This window comes from Ischnura elegans, chromosome 2, assembly GCF_921293095.1.
Source record: "Ischnura elegans chromosome 2, ioIscEleg1.1, whole genome shotgun sequence".
NCBI lineage: Eukaryota > Metazoa > Arthropoda > Insecta > Odonata > Coenagrionidae > Ischnura > Ischnura elegans.
In genome coordinates, this window is record NC_060247.1 from 33,336,270 (window position 1) to 33,357,363 (window position 21,094).

Genomic DNA, 21,094 nt, shown 5'->3' on the forward strand with positions numbered 1-21,094 from the left:
CAAGTTTTTAAAGAATGATTCTCATTAACAGAACAGGAGAGCAGGGCGAGTCTGGAAAGTGGTACTAATCATCATATAGAGGTAGCAATCCCGATATATGATAAATTATATGGGAAGGGATTATTTTCGTCGGACAAAAATTTGCTCCGTATTACTTGGAAGTAGGGGCAAACCAGCAGTCACAATTTGTAGTTTGATGCCTCCAATCAATTAACAAGAGCAGAAATTCGAATTCAGGAAGGAGATAGAGGTTGGAGCGGGTGGAGAATGAACGGAGAAGTTCCTAGAGTGGAATAAGATAGAAAGATAGGCTTTTAAGGTTCCCGAAAGTAATACGCATAACTTGACCCTGATGAAACTCTTCATTTCCAAGTCTTTGTAAAACGTTGCGTACCGGGGTATGCTAATGTTCAGAATATAACTTTACCCAATCACACGTTATGATTCATCAATTCATTATGAATAACGAACAACTGAAAACAACCCAACGAATACGTATTGTACGCTTTAAAATAGATTAGGTTGACGTGCCTATAGGACGAGAATCTTCGTCATCCGTCAGGAATGTTCGGGAAAAAAATGACGAGAATTCTCGCCATCGGTACGCAACGCGTACTCTTCTTTTTATTATCACATCAAATTTTTGAGGAATAAGAGTCAGGCAATGCAAAATTCTTTTTAAAGATATATTTAATTTTTTAAAACAAAATTCACGATTTTAGTCAATATAGTTCGTATTTATTCTGGCAAAATGATCACATCTTTCCAATTGCAGGACGCATGTCCCATAGAGTGATGAATAGCTCAACCAGCGTTCCAGGTGCATGCATCACCTATCCGCGCCTCGAAAAGTTTTTTAAAGAATTATGACCGAATACAGTAAAAAAGAAATTTCTTCATGAGATTGAATTACAACATAAAAAATAGGAGGTATAGATGTAATAATTTAACGTCTGCTCAAAAAAGAGGCGCCTAAAGTGCCCAAAAATGTTGACTGTTCCTTCCACGGCAGGAATTCAATGGCTGCATCGACAGTGATAAATGAACTATTATTACGTTTAATATTTTCTAGTCACTCTCCACATGGAATTCATAGTTAATAGGCTTAGAATACAGAAAAATATTTTGCCAATATAAGGGTTTCCTATAAGTAAGAGCACGCGTATCGAATTCGAAAAAAATTCATTAGATACGATTGTAGCATTAAAAAATTATATTGTATCCATTATCAAACCGCTGTTTTACCGTCCTGCTTCGTAGGTTTGCTTCATGCGTCCTTTATTTTAATATTTGGCCAGTCAAATAATTTTTTATGTTTATCAATATATACTTTCATCCTCATATATTTTAAAATGGAAATGAAATAGCTGTAGGGAATAGAGAATTTAATGGAACGCAGGTACGCACTTACGTAATGCATCTTAACATTGCTGTTTCAAGTATGGTGATCGGCCTTCCGTCTATTTCCTAGAAGGTAACAAAAAAGGAACCCGAATTCCACTTTACTGCATTAGGAGAATTCAATAAAGTACACATTTGGCTTTATTCAAAAATAATTTATACTCCACCTGGTGAAAGAACTTGCTAGCTACTCCAATAGCTATTACCAATTTTGAAATGGCAAAACAAAAATTTAAATGAAAGATAAAAATATTTATTATGTACAAGGCCCAAATTATCAATAAGTTACCTTCACTATTAAATGAACCCATTACTCTTTCTTGGCCGGTCATTTTTTCGCCATAAAAACTTACGACATCATCTTGAAATGTTGTAGATGTATAGAGAATAGACCTTTTTAAACATTTTCTTGTTTCTCGAAAATAAAAATTTAACGTGAGTAAATATTGACGTGATATTTCATAATTATTCACACAGTGAAAAATGGTCTACTCATTGCACCCTGGAATTTTCAAGATGTTATTGAAAGTTTTTGACGAATAATATATTTAAAAAAAGTGGTAGAGAGGGAGTGATAATTGCCCTTTAAGTTCGGAAAAGTGTCAGCTCACTAGCATATCCCCTTATTTCTTTTGAGAGAAGAGGATAAGTAAATTAAAGCAAGAAAGAGGGTGTTACTGGAGTAGTGCATGGACTCATACGATGATGCAGTGCATTTTGAGGAGATTGAACACATAATTAAAAGTATGTTGACCTTAACTCAATCCATACCAATCATTTTGAGGTATGTTGCACGTCTAAGAGAGAAATATGCAGGAATACCACTATAGCCAATATACTAAAGGAATGCATGTATTAAAAAACATTTATTAAACGAAATACTGAACCATCGGAATATTAGGCTAGCATGTGTGATGTTTACTATCAATTCATGCAAAAGTCAGTGACATCTGCTGGTCCATACACATTTGGAATATTACAACAGCCTAGCCTACAACACGAAAGGCAAGACTGTTTTTTTCTTATTATTAAACTTTAGATAATAACACCACATCCTTTTTCGCACGTCAGATTCTTCGAGTTCATTAATCAATGCATCCTTGATATCCTCGTCTTAAAGCATGCAACGGGTATCCTACGTTGGACACAGCCGTCAAAGCACTTTGAATATTGGCCGATGTTGCTGTTGCTGTGGTCAGTATAATGACACTTTCTGAAAATAGAAATTAAAAAATCAAATCAGAATTAACATTCATGCCGCCATAAAATTAAAAATTTGGCCCTTAATAAAGGGCTAGTTGAAAATTCATTTTAATTCAACTTAGTTAGCCGAAAAAATGTATTAGTTGCATCAAATATTGAGAAAAATGGGATAAATTAATTAAAACGAATGCACTTACCAACTTTTCCAAACAAAACATTTTCACATGAGTAAAGCACCAAATACGCTGCATCAGCCCCATCTATGATATAATAGTTTGCCGTCTTTGTGGTATCTGAAATGAAAAAAAAACATAGATGAAAAATTAATTCAAACAATAAAGCAGCACGATAAGAATTTTATTCACTTTGAAGAGAGCATAAAACATATATCTGTGCCTAGATACTGAAGTTCAAACGATTTACTTAAATAAATATGAAAATAGAAAAGGGAGACATTTTTTGACGTTTCATTGATGCACTTTTGTCGTCGCTGCACTTCCTTTCTTCTGTTATATTTTGTCATATATTGAGTCGCATTCTGTGACATCTTCATGTATATATTGAGGAGGTTAAACATATTGGAGGTGGGAATTCAAATGATAACCGATTGATTATTATTGTAACTTTTAATGTTAACGCAATAAGGACTAAAGGTATGAACGAAAATTCAATTCCTCGCGGTACGCCACCATGAACCGTAATGATAATACGATCGTCATCCTTTTCAATCTGCGATCGAGAAGGTCCCAATGGTATACGAGAGGGTATATGACATATGACAATGAATGGGAGAGTGTAATTATCGTACTTCTTCCACAATTTTTCAAGGGCTACTAGCTGAGGATGAGGTTCATATACAATAAGCGCTTTCAAATATGATAGGTGCGAGGAGACTTCATTAAGTAGGACCAATTCTACCCCATACAAGGCGGATTCCTGTTGCCACTTCGGTCGCATTTTAATCCGTTTTCAAAAATGTCTGCGGCGCGGTGATAAGTGCAAATAGATCCAATTTTTTCCGAAATTTTCCAGTATTATGTTTGTACTTTTGAGAAATAGCACGGAAAAGTTATGAGTTCGATAACTCACATTATCATGTGTATAAATATCGGTTATGACCCCCTAATATTACATTATTTCCCCTGAAACTCGGATCAATTTGTCCGCCTGCGACACGAGTGGCAACTATTATAAACCCATTTACACGCGAGGTGGTTAACAACACTTTGAGAGGCCGACTTGAGGATCCGTTTGTGTAATATACGTGGATAAATGATTCAAAATGGCATTTTCTGAAAGTACTGCCGATTGTACCAGGCTCGTAAAAATAAAAGATACACCCCGTATCATCGCCTTCATGAAATGTTCCATCAAAGGTCAAGGCCGTAGCGAGCGTGGAGATCTAGGGATTCCAACCCCTCCTCGAGATGTTCGGAAGACATCGGCCGTGTTCGAATGATTTGCAGAGAAGGGGACTTGCATGGGGGAGGCAACAGACCGCCTCGTAGAAGCTCGATTTTTGTTGCCACTTCGGGCAGATCCACCTAGGTGGCTCTTCCCGAAGCTCTTATCAGGGTGTCCAGCCAATCAAAGGAGGAAAAAAGGAGGAGGTGTTCAGACAAAATTCCAGTTTAATCTTACGCGGTTACCACGATGGATAACAATTTTAAAACACCTACAATCACTTCAATACTTTTGAATAACATTATACTTATGCATCACTTTAGATTTCGAATTTAAAGACTTAATTTAAATTAATTCAATGCAAGTCAAGAACCCATTTTGACCTCATAAGTAGATATTGACGTCCCCTGGGATTCTATGCTTAGTGTTTTTGAATCTTGCTTGAGTAATACTACAATTAGACTTCTAAAATTCTAGTACTAGAGGCTTCTGATGCGTGCTAGGCATTTCGATTCTATTGTACTCAACATTCCACGTTTCGATGCGGCTCTAAAAAGTGAGGTAGCCAGGAATTTCGTTCGGGGGGGGGGGGGGGGTCCAAAACCAGGGGGGAGGAATTAAAAAAAAACAGGGTACTAAGTAATGGGTTTTTAACTAATTTAAACACTTTTCAAAATCGAAAAAATTTCATTTGTTAAAGAAAAATCTTTAAAATTCATGATTTTTCAATATTTTGTTTTATTTTATGAAAGAAAATAATAGTGTTTTTATATTTCGGGGGGGTCCGGACCCCTCGGAGCCCCCTGGCTACGCCACTGCCTGTAAAAATTCTACTAAACTACTCCACCAAAAATTACAACAAACACATTTTAGTCCAGAAAATGGGCGTTGAACTGACAACATTTGATGTGAAATAAATTTGAAATAAAAGATTTTGATATTACCTACTGCAAGGATAAAAAATTCATGAATAATTCAAGCATAATTCCAGGGTCTAAAAATTCACGCATAATCCCCGATTCTACCGGTTTTCCGATCACTCTTCCATATCGGACGAGGCAGTAGCCTTACCCCCGTCAAGTAAACCCTGAAAGGCACCATCTCTCCATATGACTCCCCTTATCCCCATTTTTTTCAGGCAACGGCCTAGTCCGAGGTTAAAAATCCCCACAGTGTGCATTTATTTACACCAGCTAATATTAAGGCCGTTTTACACGGGGCACGGAATTGCGCAGGTTAGAGCTGCATTAATTTCTAAAATGCCGTGGAATTGCGCGAATGCATGAACGAAATTAGAACAGGGGCTATTTTGCCGTCTCGCATCCACGCATTCTCGCATGTGTTCTAGCAATTCACCGCTTTACACGACGCAATTTTGATTGCGCCTTCGCACGTACGTCAAATTGCGCAATTCCGTGTACCGTGTAAAACGGCCTTTACTCAATAGAATCATCATAGGATCAAAGGTCTCGAGATGTGAGTGTGGAGGAGTCTACAGAGAGTGAAATGGGCATATAAGTAAGAAAATATTAGGTGCTGGAAACAGCTACGGAGGAAAAAATACTACTGAAAACCATAAAAAAGTAAAAGGATGATTGGATAAGGCATATTTTTAGAGTAAAGATGATTTTAAATACAGCAGTCGAGGGAAAAAAGGAAGGAGAAATGAGAAGAGGAAGAAGAAGGCTGAATGTGAAAGATGACGGGAAGATAAATGTAAGATCCAGGGAGGAGGAGACCCGGGACAGAAGGCGGTGGAGTCTACTTTGGAACGAGAGACATATGAAAAGTAAGGTCTCCATTTTTTTCATAGTTAATGAGATTATTGCCAATGCACATTATATTGCTAGATATCTTGAACATTCAGCTATTTTTCGATACAGTCGCACTCGCCCTCGATGACTCACCGCATCCGTGAGACGAACTTAAGTATTCCCTCCTTGAACCAGCTTTCCGCCGCTTCCTGGGGGAAGGTGATAACCGTTTCCTGAACTTAGTCGTCTTTCGCGAATTTTCGCCCTCCAAATGCTTTTTTTGAGGGACGGAAAGAGATAATAGTCGCAGGGGGCAATGGCTGAACTGTAAGGTGGGTGATCAATCACCTTCCATCCAAATTGCGCCATGTGTGACGTTGTTTTTTGGGCCACATGGGGACGCGCGTTGTCCTGGTGCAATCCAACGCCTTTTGTCAACCTAACGCGTCGTTTGCTCTGAATTTCCCTTCGTAGTTTGCGTAGGGTCTCGAAATACCTCTCGGAGTTCATTTTTATGCCTTTGGGAATGATATCAACAAGCAGGACACCTTATTTGTCCCAAAAGATGGTAGGTAGCCCAAGTAGTGAAGGTTGCTTGGGAGCTCCACCGGGTAACCTCCTCCATGGCTGCCGACGTTTTAGGGTACGTGTCATACTCCATGATCAGGGCAGGGCTTTTTCAGCCCTGATGATGGAGTACGACTCGTACCCCGAAACGTCGGCAGCCATGGAGGAGATTACCCGGTGGAGCCCCAAGAAACCTTCAATACCAGCATACGCCGGAAAAGCAGCGCGGGCCTTGGAGACCTTGCTATTCATATGCCCCTCGTATTTGGACCTACCAGTGGGCAGATAACCAAATTATGATGAGTATAACTCACAATAGCTAGGGACTTGGAAAGTCAAGAATGTTGCAGCGACCGTCGCAGCATCTGCAGCAGCTCCACCAGCAGTGATGGTTCCAACGACGGTGAAGGTTTGTTGTGTTCTGAAATTAGCGAGAGAAAATAATTCATGTATTTAAATAGTAACAGCAGGAAATATTAATGCTAAAGCCAGAATCACTCGATCACTTTTCCTTTACCTTTAACTGATAGCTCCAGAGAGAGCGTATCAGGTACTGTTTAATTCATAGTTCGATCTCTACTTATTAATCGCACGACACAACCGATGCATACTTCTTTATGGTAGCGAGTCATGGACAACAGCATAGATGTAAGTGGGCGGACAATTATAAGGAATTATGAAGATAAAATGGACCGATGGAGATGGTAATGGGGAAATAGAAGTCTGAGTGCTCTACAAAGAGGACAAGACAACCTCAACTGCCACATCGTGAGGTATGACGGTCTTATAAAGACTAACGTTGAAGGAAAAGTGAATGCGAAAAACGGCAAAGGAAGGCCTCGTATTAGTTACATGGAACGAATTGTCAAGGAAGAAAAAGAGAGGATATCTTGAGGGTAATCTGAGTGACCGATAATACCCTAAATGATTTCAGTAAAATATTAATTAGCATTATTATGATTAGTCACTCATTTTATGTTTCCAAGAATGGAGGGAAAAATCAGAAATTACCTTTTTCAAACTATCAACAACGCTAAGATTGGCTTCATTGAAGTGCTTTGGGGGATTGAGAGTCACGCTGCTAGCTGACTCGTAAATGACCATACGACGCAAGTGGAAACACCCTCCAGCCGCCATGCGAGTACACCCGAACATACGCAATCATCCGAGGGACTACTATCAACAGCAGTAGCCACTTGAACGCTTCCGAGTATTGACGATTGACCCAGAGAGAGCGAGAAAATTAAATATAGTTATAGGGCCGAATTAAGGTTTACGAAAAAGCATAACCGATGGTGAGCTGATTAAAGGGTAATTAGCATATAATTATGACTGAAATGTTACTATTTTACTCCTGTCCTAATCAATGAAGCTGGTAATTTCAGGTGGTATGCGGTGGACCCGTTCTATCATGAATGAAAGAAATCTCTCAAGTTTCACATGCAAACAACGGAACCTGCAAGACATTTTTTACTTATGACCGTTGATGAATTTTCCCTGAACTTTTCTGCCATTTTCATTTTATACGGTATTTTGAACATGCCCCATACAGATCTTTAGAATATTCCATGAACCTAAAATTTAAGATCATTTCTCATTATTTGAAAAATTTGAATTCAAAATGCAGAAAAAATATTCTATGAGTTATGCAGGAAATGTTTACTCAAATGCCACTTCAAAAACTACAGTTCAAGTACTATTTTTACCACAGTCCAGTATAAAACGATTGGCACCAAGGTTATGATGAGTACTTTAATGTCACCAAATAAATGATATACAAATTAAGTCACAATATCATTTCACGCAATGCCCTGGCAGGAAAAATAATAATCACTATATGATCATCTAATGCATAGAAACACATTTCATATAATTCATTATGTTATTACAAAAAAAACAAAAATATAAAGATCAAGAAACAATCTTGGCTTCACTTACACTTTATTTTGACCGGTGATACTTAAACTGTATGATATCATCGAATTCACCGTTGTAATGGTGTACAGGGTGCACTGCCAACTGTGGGTATGCACACTTGGAGTACGGGCATATTCTCTCCATGTAGTTGAGATCTGTGAATGAAGAAAGACGAATATTTAAATAAATAAAAGATCGTAGGACTTTTCCACATTTTTTTACTGCGTGCAACGCGTTTCGGCTCACAGAGCCAACATCTGGTACAAGACACTGCAAAATATTTGAAAATCACCTTTATAACTTTAAGAATGGAGGTTGGGGAGGACTTGACATCTTTGAAGAAGGGCGTGGGAACAGGCGTACAGAGTGGAAACAATGGGAAAAGATACAACTACGGGATGTGTGGAACCCACGTTGGAAGGACGACTCTAGTCATAACTGTAAAATAACGACACGTGGGAAGAACCACAGAAAACGGGGGGGGGAGGGTGGAGAAGAGTAAAAAAGGGGGGTAGGGTAAAAAGAGAGGCCGCGTGTCGATAGAAATGGAGAGGCAGAAGTAAGTAGCGAGGCAGGAAAAGAGGCGGGGGCGAGGAGTCCCTTTAGGGTAGCTGAGAAGGAGTGAGAATCGGTGGGGGTACCGGGAGGGGATTGCCAGCAAAAGAAAATGGTCAACACAATACGGAGATAGGGTGGGCGGACGGAAAACCCTGTGGATGTTGGGGTCGGTTGAGGCGTGGGTGAAGAAAGAATTGTTATATAATTAATTATTGACATCACCAGTACCAAAAGCTCGAATAAAAAAATAACAATATTTACCAACCGAATAGAATTCGGTCTGGCTGACTTGGTCCAGTGCTAAGCGAGAAAGCTAAGCACTTTAGATATCAGTCTGATATTAAAACCTGGCCGACCTGAGTGGCAAACACATCGATCTGATCCAGCTCAATTGAACATTGCGATTCTTCTCTGTCATCCGACGACCACTTTATTTGCACTGTTTTCTTTGCGTGGAATCGTCCATAGCACGCAGGGCGGAATGCGGAGATTGACTGAGTAAATTCCCTAAAATGACAAATAATCTATGCCTGCATTACCTTTCCCCTTCTATGAAGTAGTTCCTGATTTTGGTTTAAATTTCCATTAACAGTGTCTGGCCAGGACCGATTCCAGACATTTTTGGCATAAAGCGCTTCTGAATGACGGAAACGGAAAGTTCGATTCCGAAATCTCGGAAACGAGGAGACCTACTTACTGGATAGGACTCCAGGACGCTCTCACCCCTCCAGAATTTTTCAGGGTGCAGTCCTTTGACCCAGAAAACCTGGATAAATCACGGAGTATCAAGATATAGTGCTTCCCTACAACAGTAAGGCTTGGATGATGACAGCATTTTTTCCTTGCACTACCAGGGACAGCAATGGTGTCTTAATTAATAAAGGTAATGGGGTCACTCGCTAGGATAACTCATTGCATTTTTTTCTTTTTCCAATGTTGTAAGCTTGAATGGATTTACTGAGAAATTTCATCATGTGTAATATTTATAATGGCCGTGTGGAGCGCATGTGGGAATCCTCTTGCATTCTAGTGATTGGTCACCCCCTGCCAAACGCCTTAAAGGGGGCTCTTTGTGTATTATGTAGATATAAATAAATTATATTTTAGGCATTCGAAATGTGTTTCTACAGAAGAGTAATGAAAACTTGGCATTGACGTTTTTATCATCACCCAAACTTTAAAGGCACTCAATTTTTATCAGTAATAATTAACTGTGGCAAAATTAAACATTATATTGTAAATTTTTCTATCTACGTAACTTTTGGGATGGCGCTGATTTATTTATTTGTTATACGAGTTCGGTCCCTGGTGTGTGAGAAATTGAGTGTATACATGCCAGAAACCTGGGAAAGATAGGAATTTTGTTCAAATTTTCCTCCTACTGGTTTTATTGAAAATACCAAAACTCCATTTCCGAACTGCGGCGAAAGTAGCGCCGCTCCATTCGTTGCAACGCTTTTGAATTCGACTGCACCATCGTGAGAAATAGTATTGATTATAAATGGATTGGAAAGATCACATCATCACGAATATAACTTTTGGTGAATAGCCCTAATTATAACCCATTTCTCAGCGAAATTCGGAACGCTCTGTCCATCAGCAGCGCGAGTGGAGATTTGCAAACCCATATAATTGCTCGGTGGAAGACAACACATTCAGAAGTCAACAGGAGAATTTTCCATCATTGTAATATTCATGCCAATGTGTCTTGTTCCAATAGATGTGTCCAAATACGCGACTGTCCCCAATAACCGGTGGCCTCCCAAACGAAAGGAATCTACTGAATTTAAATTCGAAAACTCAAAGATGTAATAATAAACGAAAATTCCACAGAGAAAAAAATCATTCGCCTTGACCGGGATTCGAACCCGGATCCCTCGATTTCTGGCCGAATGCTTTAGCTAGTTAAGGTAATGAGGCGCCATTCTCCTCTGTGGAAATTTATGGACTAAACTGGACAAGGTGGTATGGACTGCTCAGTGGCGCAGCGATGTAATAATAAACGAAAATTCCACAGAGAAAAAAAATCATTCGCCTTGACCGGGATTCGAACCCGGATCCCTCGATTTCTGGCCGAATGCTTCAGCTAGTTAAGGTAATGAGGCGCCATTCTCCTCTGTGGAAATTTATGGACTAAACTGGACAAGGTGGTATGGACTGCTCAGTGGCGCAGTCCATACCACCTCTTGGGGGGGTTTTGGGTGATAAACCCCCCCAGAGCTCAGAGAAATTTTTAAGTTTAATCCATTTTACTGAATTAGATTGATAGTACTAATAGAATAGCGTAAGGAAAATATCCTTCATAAAGCCGTAAAACTCACCATTTTCAACTATTTATCTTAATTCCGCAATTTATTAATCTCGCACCTACCGCTTATCCTGGTGGGTATACCATACCTTCACACACCCCGGTATTAGTTGCACCTAACCACCCCAGCCTTAATTCCTACCTGCGCCCCTGGGACGGGTGAGCATATTATGCGACTAGCAATCCAAATGGTGCGCACAGCGCCACAGCCGAAGAGCAAAGCCCGAACTTTGAACAAAAAGAGGTGTTCGCTCTAGACGAATTTAAGTATACTGGGACTAGCCACGGCGAAAAAAATCACTGCTGGTGACTCCGTAAAGTTATCAATGTAGTCCCGGTATACTAAAAAATGTAATAATGATTTCAGATTCGAAAGAGCGGTGTAACGGAATAGCTTTAAGTCATTATTCAACTCTGGACTTACCATATCAATCATCAAACCGGCGAGAGAGGTTACCGTAGGGCAAGTCCCAAAACTAAACTTCTGTCCAGAGCTCTGTGAAATGAGGAGGACCAATATAAAGATGACTCCTATCCTCTTTCCCCGCATCATGATCTCTGCAGTTATCTGATGCTGATGAAAACTAAAAAATCTGGAACCTCTGAAAGAACAAAAATAAAATAACACTAACTACTGTGAGTGACATACAGCGCATTTTCTCTTGTTTATATCAGTTTTTACTGCGATTAGTTTATTACGCTACGATAGAGTTAATGCAAAAATTAAACTCTTCTGTAAACTTATTCCAAACACAAAAATCAAAATCATTGAAGTTATTCCGCAAAATTCGTGAAAATAGCAATAAAAACATCATGTCTAATCAAACAAAACCTCAGACTAAGGTTGTGTATCCGAGACCTGGGCATCCATACGGTATTACATGCCGAACTTAGAACCACCATCGAAATCACGTTACATTAAACGGTGTTCTGTAAATTGACACACCGAATACAATAGCGCCTTTTTTCACATACGAGATAACGCGCTAAAAATTCTATAAAAAACACCAAATTAATGTTAATAAAATTATGTTAGTAACATACTTTTCCCTTTTTTTAAGAGCCACAAAATACGTACTGATACTCTTAACCTCATTATAAGAAGAAAATAAACACTGACACCATTCACATTTTCCTTCGTTTAAGAGTCCAGAAGGATGGAATAGAGGAGTAATTCCTTGATGAATAATTATAAAAAGGTTGAAGCACGCACCTTTCATAAATACCAATTGAATAAACTGAAGACACGTGAAGAAATGAATCATCTAAGCCTCCGAAATCGAGGAATTACATGTAAGCTAAGAACATGTCGTACAAGGAAACTCAGTGTTACGGGATTGTTAGGCGCTGAACGTGTAAGAACACTTCATCATAAGATGGCAAATCAAATATAGACCGGTAAAATAGAATAATGACGTTTCTTTGATAAAAACGAAATCAATTAAATAAGTTGTAAAGGAGAGACGTACTTTAGTACTACAGTTATAATCGATGGCATCTGAGAAAAAATGAAACAGAAATTTAAAATTTATGATAATATCTGAACGATCAGCGCCAACGATATTCGATATCAACCGATCGGTAAGGGAGCGATCGGGTGCGATTCTGTACGCACCCGATCGGTACGCCGCGGCCTTTTCTTTCGCCTAATTTTCATATGTATTTAATACAAGTTTTAATCTACGCCTTAGTAGTATTATTTTCTGCTATTTCCATCGTAAATTTTCAAATTAAAATTTGCCATTTAAAAGTAAAGACTCTTAGAGATACTACCACGTAACAGTGTCATAAGGAAATTGCATCACTAAATTAATCCTGGTAAGAACCTCTCATCGAATATAATGGGGGCTAATACCCATTGCCGTATAAGCGAAAACTGCCCCTATGCATACAGGCGCATTGCATGGGCGCATTAGTACCACGTGATGTGTATCTTCAGAAGCACTTGGAAATGCGATCCATCCCCTTCTATTTTTTTTCCGGGGGAGGTTGCTATTCCTACTGAACTGAAACCGATTGCTAAACAGAATCCCTTGGAATGGGTTCGTTGGTGGGAGAGGGCTTATCGGTATGCCTACGGGTCGATAGATGAAAAAGACTTAAACGATCGGTGCGAACCGACGAAATACAGAACATGGCCCCAGTTTGCTGGTATTTGTAGACCAGGCAGATAATTCATTATTCAACATCACGCGGCACTACCGGTTGCAGCCATTTCTAGAAAATCGGAGTAATGCACAACAGGGTGTATAGCGGAGGATAAGCCTTCACCACCTCGTACTATTCTATGCAATATTGGATGTAATGTATGTAAGGATATGGACTATTGCATGAGATCCAGCTGCGTATAAAATCGTATCTTCCCACTCCTAAAAAATATCATTTCTTCATAATTAAATGCTGTCCTTTACTATGCTTGGTCATTTGAATAAATCCGTTGTCAACCTTCCGGATGCACCAAAATCACTTTCATCGATGAGTCGTACTATTTAATTTAAAAATTGTAAAAAAAAGCATTCGGTATTTTCTGTATCGGAGACGGTCATTGCATTTTCTGAAAAGGAACTCCGATGCATGCTATAAGGAATGACCGACTATCGAACTTTAGGGATTAATGTAAACAAACACGCTCTACTTGCCTACGGAGGAGGGAATAGGAAAATTAGAGGGTCCCACTAGCTGACACATACGTATTATGGGGGAAAGAAAAAATAAAATAAATATGTGCCTCCACTATTGATCTGTGATAAAACTGTTTCTTTTGCAATATTATAATAGTCTCAAGAGAATTTATGCCGAGTATTGCACGATATTTGAAGGAGCAGAACGACAACTGAGGTCATTTGCGCTATGATTGATGGGTAGGCAGGGAAGGGTGGAGAGAAACATCATTTCCCAAGCTCTGAACGAAAAGCGCCAAGGGGACCACGGCTTAACGTCCCATCCGACGGACGGAGTGCAGCACTTGAAGGACACTCCACAAAGCAGGGATTGGGCAGTCTCTGATAAATCTCTGCCACCGCCGGGATTTAAACCCGGACCGACAGGGAGGGAAGCCATCACTCTATCCACCACACTAACGAGGGATATTCAAACACCCCATATCGTCGTCCTCTTTTTCAGGCTACGAGTCGGAGACGGAATACCAACAGCCTGCCTGTCCGGAAAGCAATTCCTGCTGCTCGCCATAAAATAATATCTACTTGATGCTAACCATTGAAACTATCTATTAATTATCTGGCTAAATATTTTCCGAATTTCTACCCTTTTCCTCTTTTTTCTCAGAGTCAACCTTATTCTCAGAGGACCTACAACGTTAAGTTGAGCTATTTTTGTAGACTATTTCTTGGAATACGAGTCTCTTTTTTATTAATTAAAAATGTAAGGCCAATATTTCAGGACTTTAGTGTTCCATTTTCAAGGCTCTTCGCAAATAGTTTTTTTATGAAAAGAGTAATTTACCACAAACAATTCTTTACAGAAAAGTCTTGATATTGGAAAAATAAAGTTCCGTAACGTAGGCTTTACATGTTTTGTAATCGAAAAAAGACCTATATTCTAAGAACTAGTCTACAAATGAATTAAGAGATCAAGGAGATATGACATTCCGTTGAATTGAACGATTCAAAGGAATTAAATGTGTGTTTTATTAGTGCACTACCCGCTACTACTGTTTTATTAGAGCACCGGTGGCCCGCGTTAATTACACTCGAAGCACAAGAATTTGTGATTCCATCTCCGATATGTGCAAGAAATAGGTAGACCATGCGACAACTTTGAATTTTCGTCGTCGTGAATCAATCTTAAACATATCTCCCATCGGTTAGGAAACTTAATTCCTCGCTGAATGACAGTGGTGCAACAGATTTTTCAGGATTATTTTTCCCCCTTTGTACACTTTCTTGGGAAATGGGAAAACGCATGCATAAAAATCGAGTTGAGATGCAATGTCATTAACGATAAGCACATGGATTTCACATCACTTTCGGAATCTCCTTAAGGCGTGGGTATATTTCGCAGCACAAATATAAAAATAAATATTTAAAAAATATAATCACTCACCATAAACTTGACTTCCGATTGACCCTTTATAAAGCGAGCTTTCAAAAATTTAGCGACTATGAAGCTGCTTAACCCGGTTCCAAGCTCCAAAAAACAATTCATTTTTGTGTATTAATAGTAAAACAACATGCGCTTAGAAAGACAGCACAAATTAATGTATCGAGACAAAATTTTAGACAAAAATAACACGTGGATGAATAACGGTTCTAAAATTTTCATTCATAAAAGTCTTTGACATACTCCCTTAAATAAAACCGACACTCGAATCATAAGGAGGAAAAATCACAGTTGGATATTATCCACGCGGAAGCAATCGCTGAATGCGACAGTCATATGAATCACTACCACCACAAATAAATAAAATGCATGTTACCAATGTAGAACAAATGAATCAATAGTGCTCAGCCAAAACACGAAGCTGGGGAAGCGTCTGGTGATCTAGCTTGGCCTCCGAGGGTGCTCACCGGCAGAATGATCCGGAGGATGGACGCGGTTTTACTTTTATACGTGCTTATTCTAGAAACGGAAAATTTTCCGCCACCCGCTTCTAGAAGATTCACTCCCCTCCCCTCAAGGCCAGGGTTGGTTGAACGAACTTCCCGAATTCTCACGTGTAAAAATTCAAATTGGAGACCGCACTTCCCCTTGTTATTATGGACCAAAATCGAATAATAAAGATAACTAGCTCCAATGCTCAACCATCATTCCGATGACGCACGTTTTCATCGGTCTCATAAAGGTTCAGTGTCCATCGACAATCTCCACTCGTAAGTTTTTTGTTCCACAAAGAAAAGACAGGAACGAGTTCTCAAAAACCCTGCCCTGAATCTTCCAATACAAAAAAAACTGATGAGTGCATTGAGGGTTGAGGAAGGGGTAATATATCGGCACAGTACAGTCTACCAGAATGCGTCTCATAAATATATATATAAGGCCGTGGAGGTGAGAGTCAGCGGAATTGATAAAGAGTTCATTTCAGGAAGAGGTACCAAAATGGAAACAATGCTACATGATAATATCATTTCTGAGAAAGCTGGACTGAGGGGGTATTGTTGTGAGGCTATTTTCTACAAGGCTATTAGATGGGAATACCCAATAAGGAAGGCAGAAAAAAATAGAAAGTTTGTAAAAGTATGCTTGGCGAAGAATGTCCACAGTCCGGAGGACGCAGTACACCCCTATTTTCCATGCTTCTAAACGTTCCGTTCTTGTCCAGTTGCTTTTGCTCGTACAGACATGCGGTTTTCGATATATTCAAGGAAAAGTATGTAGCTAGGTCGCTAACTTTTTTATTTATTTTTCTAAATTGTAGATCCTATGCAAGGCTCTATTGAAAATAATGGCTATTTTCGGGAAACTTTGCGGAATATTGAATAAAATAATGACGTTTCTGTTTATGTCGCACCCACCCTATGGTCAGGTGTTTATGGTTAACACACCAATTCCCGTGGCCAATGCTTTTCAGATAAGTGCGTAATAAAGGGATGAAAAACGAGAGTTTTGAAAGATTTTAGTCCCATAACGGGAATCAATGACAGCGGCCGTAGTCATCTTTCACTTCTTTTGCCCCAGGCGCTCTATCAGAAATAGAACGAATTGCTTTCATATGTTATACCCTGAGTGAGACCCTTGCAAAGAGCTTGAAAGAGGTCCTGGAAGGACGTGAGGGGAAATTTTCCTTTCCGGGGTCGGTGTGCATGAGGAACGAATTGAAGTTTTCAGTATTTGCCTTCGCTAGTATACTGTGTATACACAAGTACAAGCTACTCATTGACGTCGATTGGAAAGTGCTTCTCCGCTGAGGATTTTATTACATCCATCACATAGTCATTTTAGTATAACAGTACTAAATCATGCAGATGCCGACTACTAAACAGCGCCAAAAAAGGGGGACGAAGTGGTAAAAATTGAATATGTCTGCCCCAAAAAAACGAAGAAAGAGTCAAAACCTAGCAAATTGGAGGGAAGAACGAATGTGTAGTATAAGTTCTTGCTGTAAGATAAAAAGTTGCGTTCATTATGATTGAGGAATCATGCATGTTTCTTAAATCCTGAATGAAAGTACAAGTGTAGTTCACTGAATTATTTTCTATTTCAATTATAATTACAGAAAATCAAATAACAGTGTGATGGAAAGTGACTCCGAGTGATGTGATACCGGCCTTGAGTTTGATAGAAGTAATTATGCTTCTGGTTAAACGTCATTTCGTCATTCTTCGTCTAGAAGTTTACTTTTCCTTTGTTGACGGCCTCTTCTACTGTCATCTCTGCTGCCGATGACGGGCACTTTATTTCAACTATTCCACCGTCACCAACAACACCATCTTTAGGGCTTAGGGCTAGCAGCTAGCTCCAAGGAAAGGAAATACTTTGTCAACGTACAGCCCTGCAGGCTGATTGCAAATACTTTCCTTTACTTCTACTCAGTGGCAAGGATCCATGATAGGGACAATGGGGAGCTAAGTAGAGGGTAACCACCCAGCTGTAGTGGGGGTCCGAACAAAATCACCATTCTATCTAGTATGAATGGGATAACCAAGAGGGGGGGGGATAACCAGTAGATCCGCAATTGCTTCCAATGGTAAGCGAGCTTTGTCCTCATTCATCCTTTCATATTCCAAGTGAGGAGAGTCAAAATTGCTGTACATAGGTAACTGATTTTATAAAGTTTTCACAGCCAGTGTGCGGAAGCTTTATACATACGCGGCCAAAATTGCAAGCAGTGAGCATCTTCCGCCGCATTGTGACCCTCTGAATATTTTGCCCTTCTATTTCCTCTGTTCCTTTTTCGCTCCTTTCGAGGGATTTGAGGAGAAGCCGACACTCATCACCTAACTGCTGGTTTGGCATGTCCGGTTTTTCGGAAAAGGGTCACGATTTTTTCATGTCATGACAAAGGAACTCGAAGCGCTTAATAATTATTCTCTTCACAAAATACTATCCAAAAAGATTCGAAATTCTTCGAAGGTACGACGTTATTCTCACCCTTATGTCGAGGCTCCGTCACGTAGCTGGACAGCCTTGTCGACATGGGACGAGAAGGAACCAGGGCAAGTGATCCGAAATAGGAAATCGCCGGACCTAAGTCCTTAATGGCTTTTATTTTAGGTAGAGACTTAAAACTTAGCGTAAATATTCGTACAGTGGCGGAAAAAATTAACGCAAAGCTCATTGGCGTCTGAAAGCGGTCAGTTCAGGAACTGGCCGCGACTCGTCTTCCAAAATGTGCCATCGTAAAGCTCTCATACAACCGGGAAATTTAAAAGCAATATACTCCTTACACCGGGGAAATAAACATATCCGCCGCATTATGACAACGCGCAAGGGATCCAGCTACGAATTCTTCCCCATGTTCTCCCAAGTATGCTTCGCCCACGACTCACCTACAATGGAGTTTACTCTCGTCGAAATCTGTGGACGAAGCCGAAATATTGGGCATTGGGACTGCTTCAGGGCACAATCGTTGCGGTATTGTAATGGGTAAAGTGCCATGCCGCGACTCATTGTCAGAGGTTCCTTGGGTCAAGTCTCAGTGACGGATAATTTGATGCTGCACACATACCGTGGACATTTTTCTGATCTTAAAACTTCGTAGAACCTATCACAAGGTCCAGAGGATGTTGCATGGCTGTTGAATTCTTATGCGCCTATTTATTTGTTGAAATTCAACTCCCATATTTGCATAACCATTAGGACAGTTGACTGTGGAGAGAATTTTGACTTCCATTTCCGCGTCGTCCAGCCCTGCTTCAAGGCTCCTAACATTAGCTGCATGCGCGATGTGTCACGCTTCTTCCCCGTTCAAGGGAAAACTCCTAGAGTTGAAATCAATCGATTCGGCTTTTACTTTGTGAAAATCCATGTTGAAATGAAAATACACAACCCTGGTTCTAGAGTTCCACAAAGCGGAATGAAAGAATATTTTTAGCCACTTTGAAGCCTCCGCAAAATCGGTTGTCTGTTTTCAATTTAGTAATGCAATGCTTTGCTCAATATTCTATGTCCAATTACAGTTTCCCGAGGATTACATTGGAAAAATTTAATATCCTACAATTGAAAAGAAACGCGAAGCAGAATCGATTTAAGTCACGGAAAATTTTATGCCCATTTTAAGCCTCAAAAATTTCTTTCATGTAGTTATCTGAAGCAATTGATCAATTTCGTCACTAACCGATTCTTCTCATGGTGAAATGAGAGGTGTAAATTGACGTTCTTGAACTTCATAATTTCTTTGAAACTTGATCTTTAATCACATAGATGATCCCTACATATTTGATTAAGAACATTTATAAAAATTAGATCTTTCTCGATTTGATCAACTCGACACCTCCTTTGTCACCTCTTTTGCCGACGACTTTATATTCCATACAACCATAGTTCAATCTAATACCCAGTCCATTTACTACATTATGCTGCCAAATGGTTCAATCGCTCCACTTCTTTAGCTTTGTGACCATATGCATTTATCGATATCAGGATATAGATAACACAGCTGTTTAATTACCACATACTTGATTTCTTAATAGTTGTTTTATTTCCAAAGTATTTTTTCTTAGGTCAATAAATAAAATCTGTAGAAATATAAACAAATGTTTTATCTTCATCATGATATCGATTCTCGATTTCCACAACGTATCACCTGAAATATTAATCCTCCCTCAATCTGCATTTATGTTTAGGCTAATACTTGTGAAGACTTAAAAAAAAACCGCATTACATAGGTCTTCTTGATATTTATCTTCATTCCATGTCACTCACACCGCTTACCAAACATCATTTCCCTTTATCTCCAACTTTACAATAGGATAGTCTGAGGGAACAGGGGACGAAACCCATTTGACCAGTCTCCCCCTCTTTCTATCACCCATCTTTGTTAACCAACTCCCTCCAATTTAGGCACCTATGTAGGCTTTTCTGTTCCATTACTATTATGTGTTATGACTAAGGATGTAAAATTTTTGTTGAATTGAAAATAAAAGCTTTGCCATGAAATTTTGATAATAGTCAGAAGAGGCTTAAACCGGTCGAGGTCTTTGAAGTGTAATAGTGGAATATAACAAAGACTTTAATTCATTCAATACATTCATAAAATACAAATGGGGAAGAATTTAAATTGTCGTAACCATTTTAACTCGTCCCAGCTGATCTTCCTATTGCAGAATTACTGAAATAACTTACTGATATCTCCCAATCCCTATAGTACACAAACCTAGTACGTTAACTACACAGGAAATGAAAGTGACAAAAACACGGCAATAGATTTTATGCCGGGTGGTCGGTCCTCCCCTGACCATCCTACTGACCAAGCAAATAACTAATTATGATGAAGACACTCAACACGATGATTGCCTCAAATGAAGGTTTAAAACTAGAAAATAGCAAGTAAGACTCAATCCAACCGACGCGACACCTAGGTTCCTATTTTCTGGAATATCAGCGAAGAATTAATCCGATTTCCATAGCCTTGCCAGCAGCGCTTAAACTTATTTTCAGGGAAAATACCTTCGGCACAAGAAACGTTAAAGAAAAAGATGATTATGAATGGACGAATTTCGAAGGACCATATGATTGAAAATATTAATGATAATACAGAATCTTTAAGCTAAATGTAAGTGGAAGTTTTATAAAGACTTATACAATTTTGCTTAAAATCAATATTTGTCAATTGAGAACAGTGCTCAAAGGAGAATTTCTTTTATTTGAAAATGAAAATTATCTTTAACCTGCCGAACTATATAGAGTAATGCTGTGCGTAGAATTATTTTTTCACTTCTACGCACAGTTTAAAATTAATTTAGATTACCTCGATATCATGGGGTACATCCGGTGTTTTTATGCTGGAGTGCTGGCTCCGACTGTAATCCCTACATTTTTTGAACAGTTATTATATTAATTATCTAATTTCACAAGTCATTCATTT

General features: G+C 39.2%; 1 protein-coding gene across 1 annotated transcript in view; it reads right to left on the minus strand.

The window, feature by feature from the left end:
* Positions 1–2,323: 2,323 nt before the first annotated feature.
* LOC124153571 overlaps positions 2,324–21,094 on the minus strand; it is a 51,149-nt gene continuing 32,378 nt past the window's right edge. Inside the window, exons 2-6 of the mRNA XM_046526833.1 lie at positions 11,537–11,714; positions 8,268–8,401; positions 6,644–6,750; positions 2,802–2,897; positions 2,324–2,614 (exon numbers count right to left, since the gene is read on the minus strand). Coding sequence (XP_046382789.1) covers positions 2,487–2,614; positions 2,802–2,897; positions 6,644–6,750; positions 8,268–8,401; positions 11,537–11,665 — 594 coding nt within the window. The 5' untranslated portion in view covers positions 11,666–11,714 and the 3' untranslated portion in view covers positions 2,324–2,486. The remainder of the gene's footprint in view (positions 2,615–2,801; positions 2,898–6,643; positions 6,751–8,267; positions 8,402–11,536; positions 11,715–21,094) is intronic.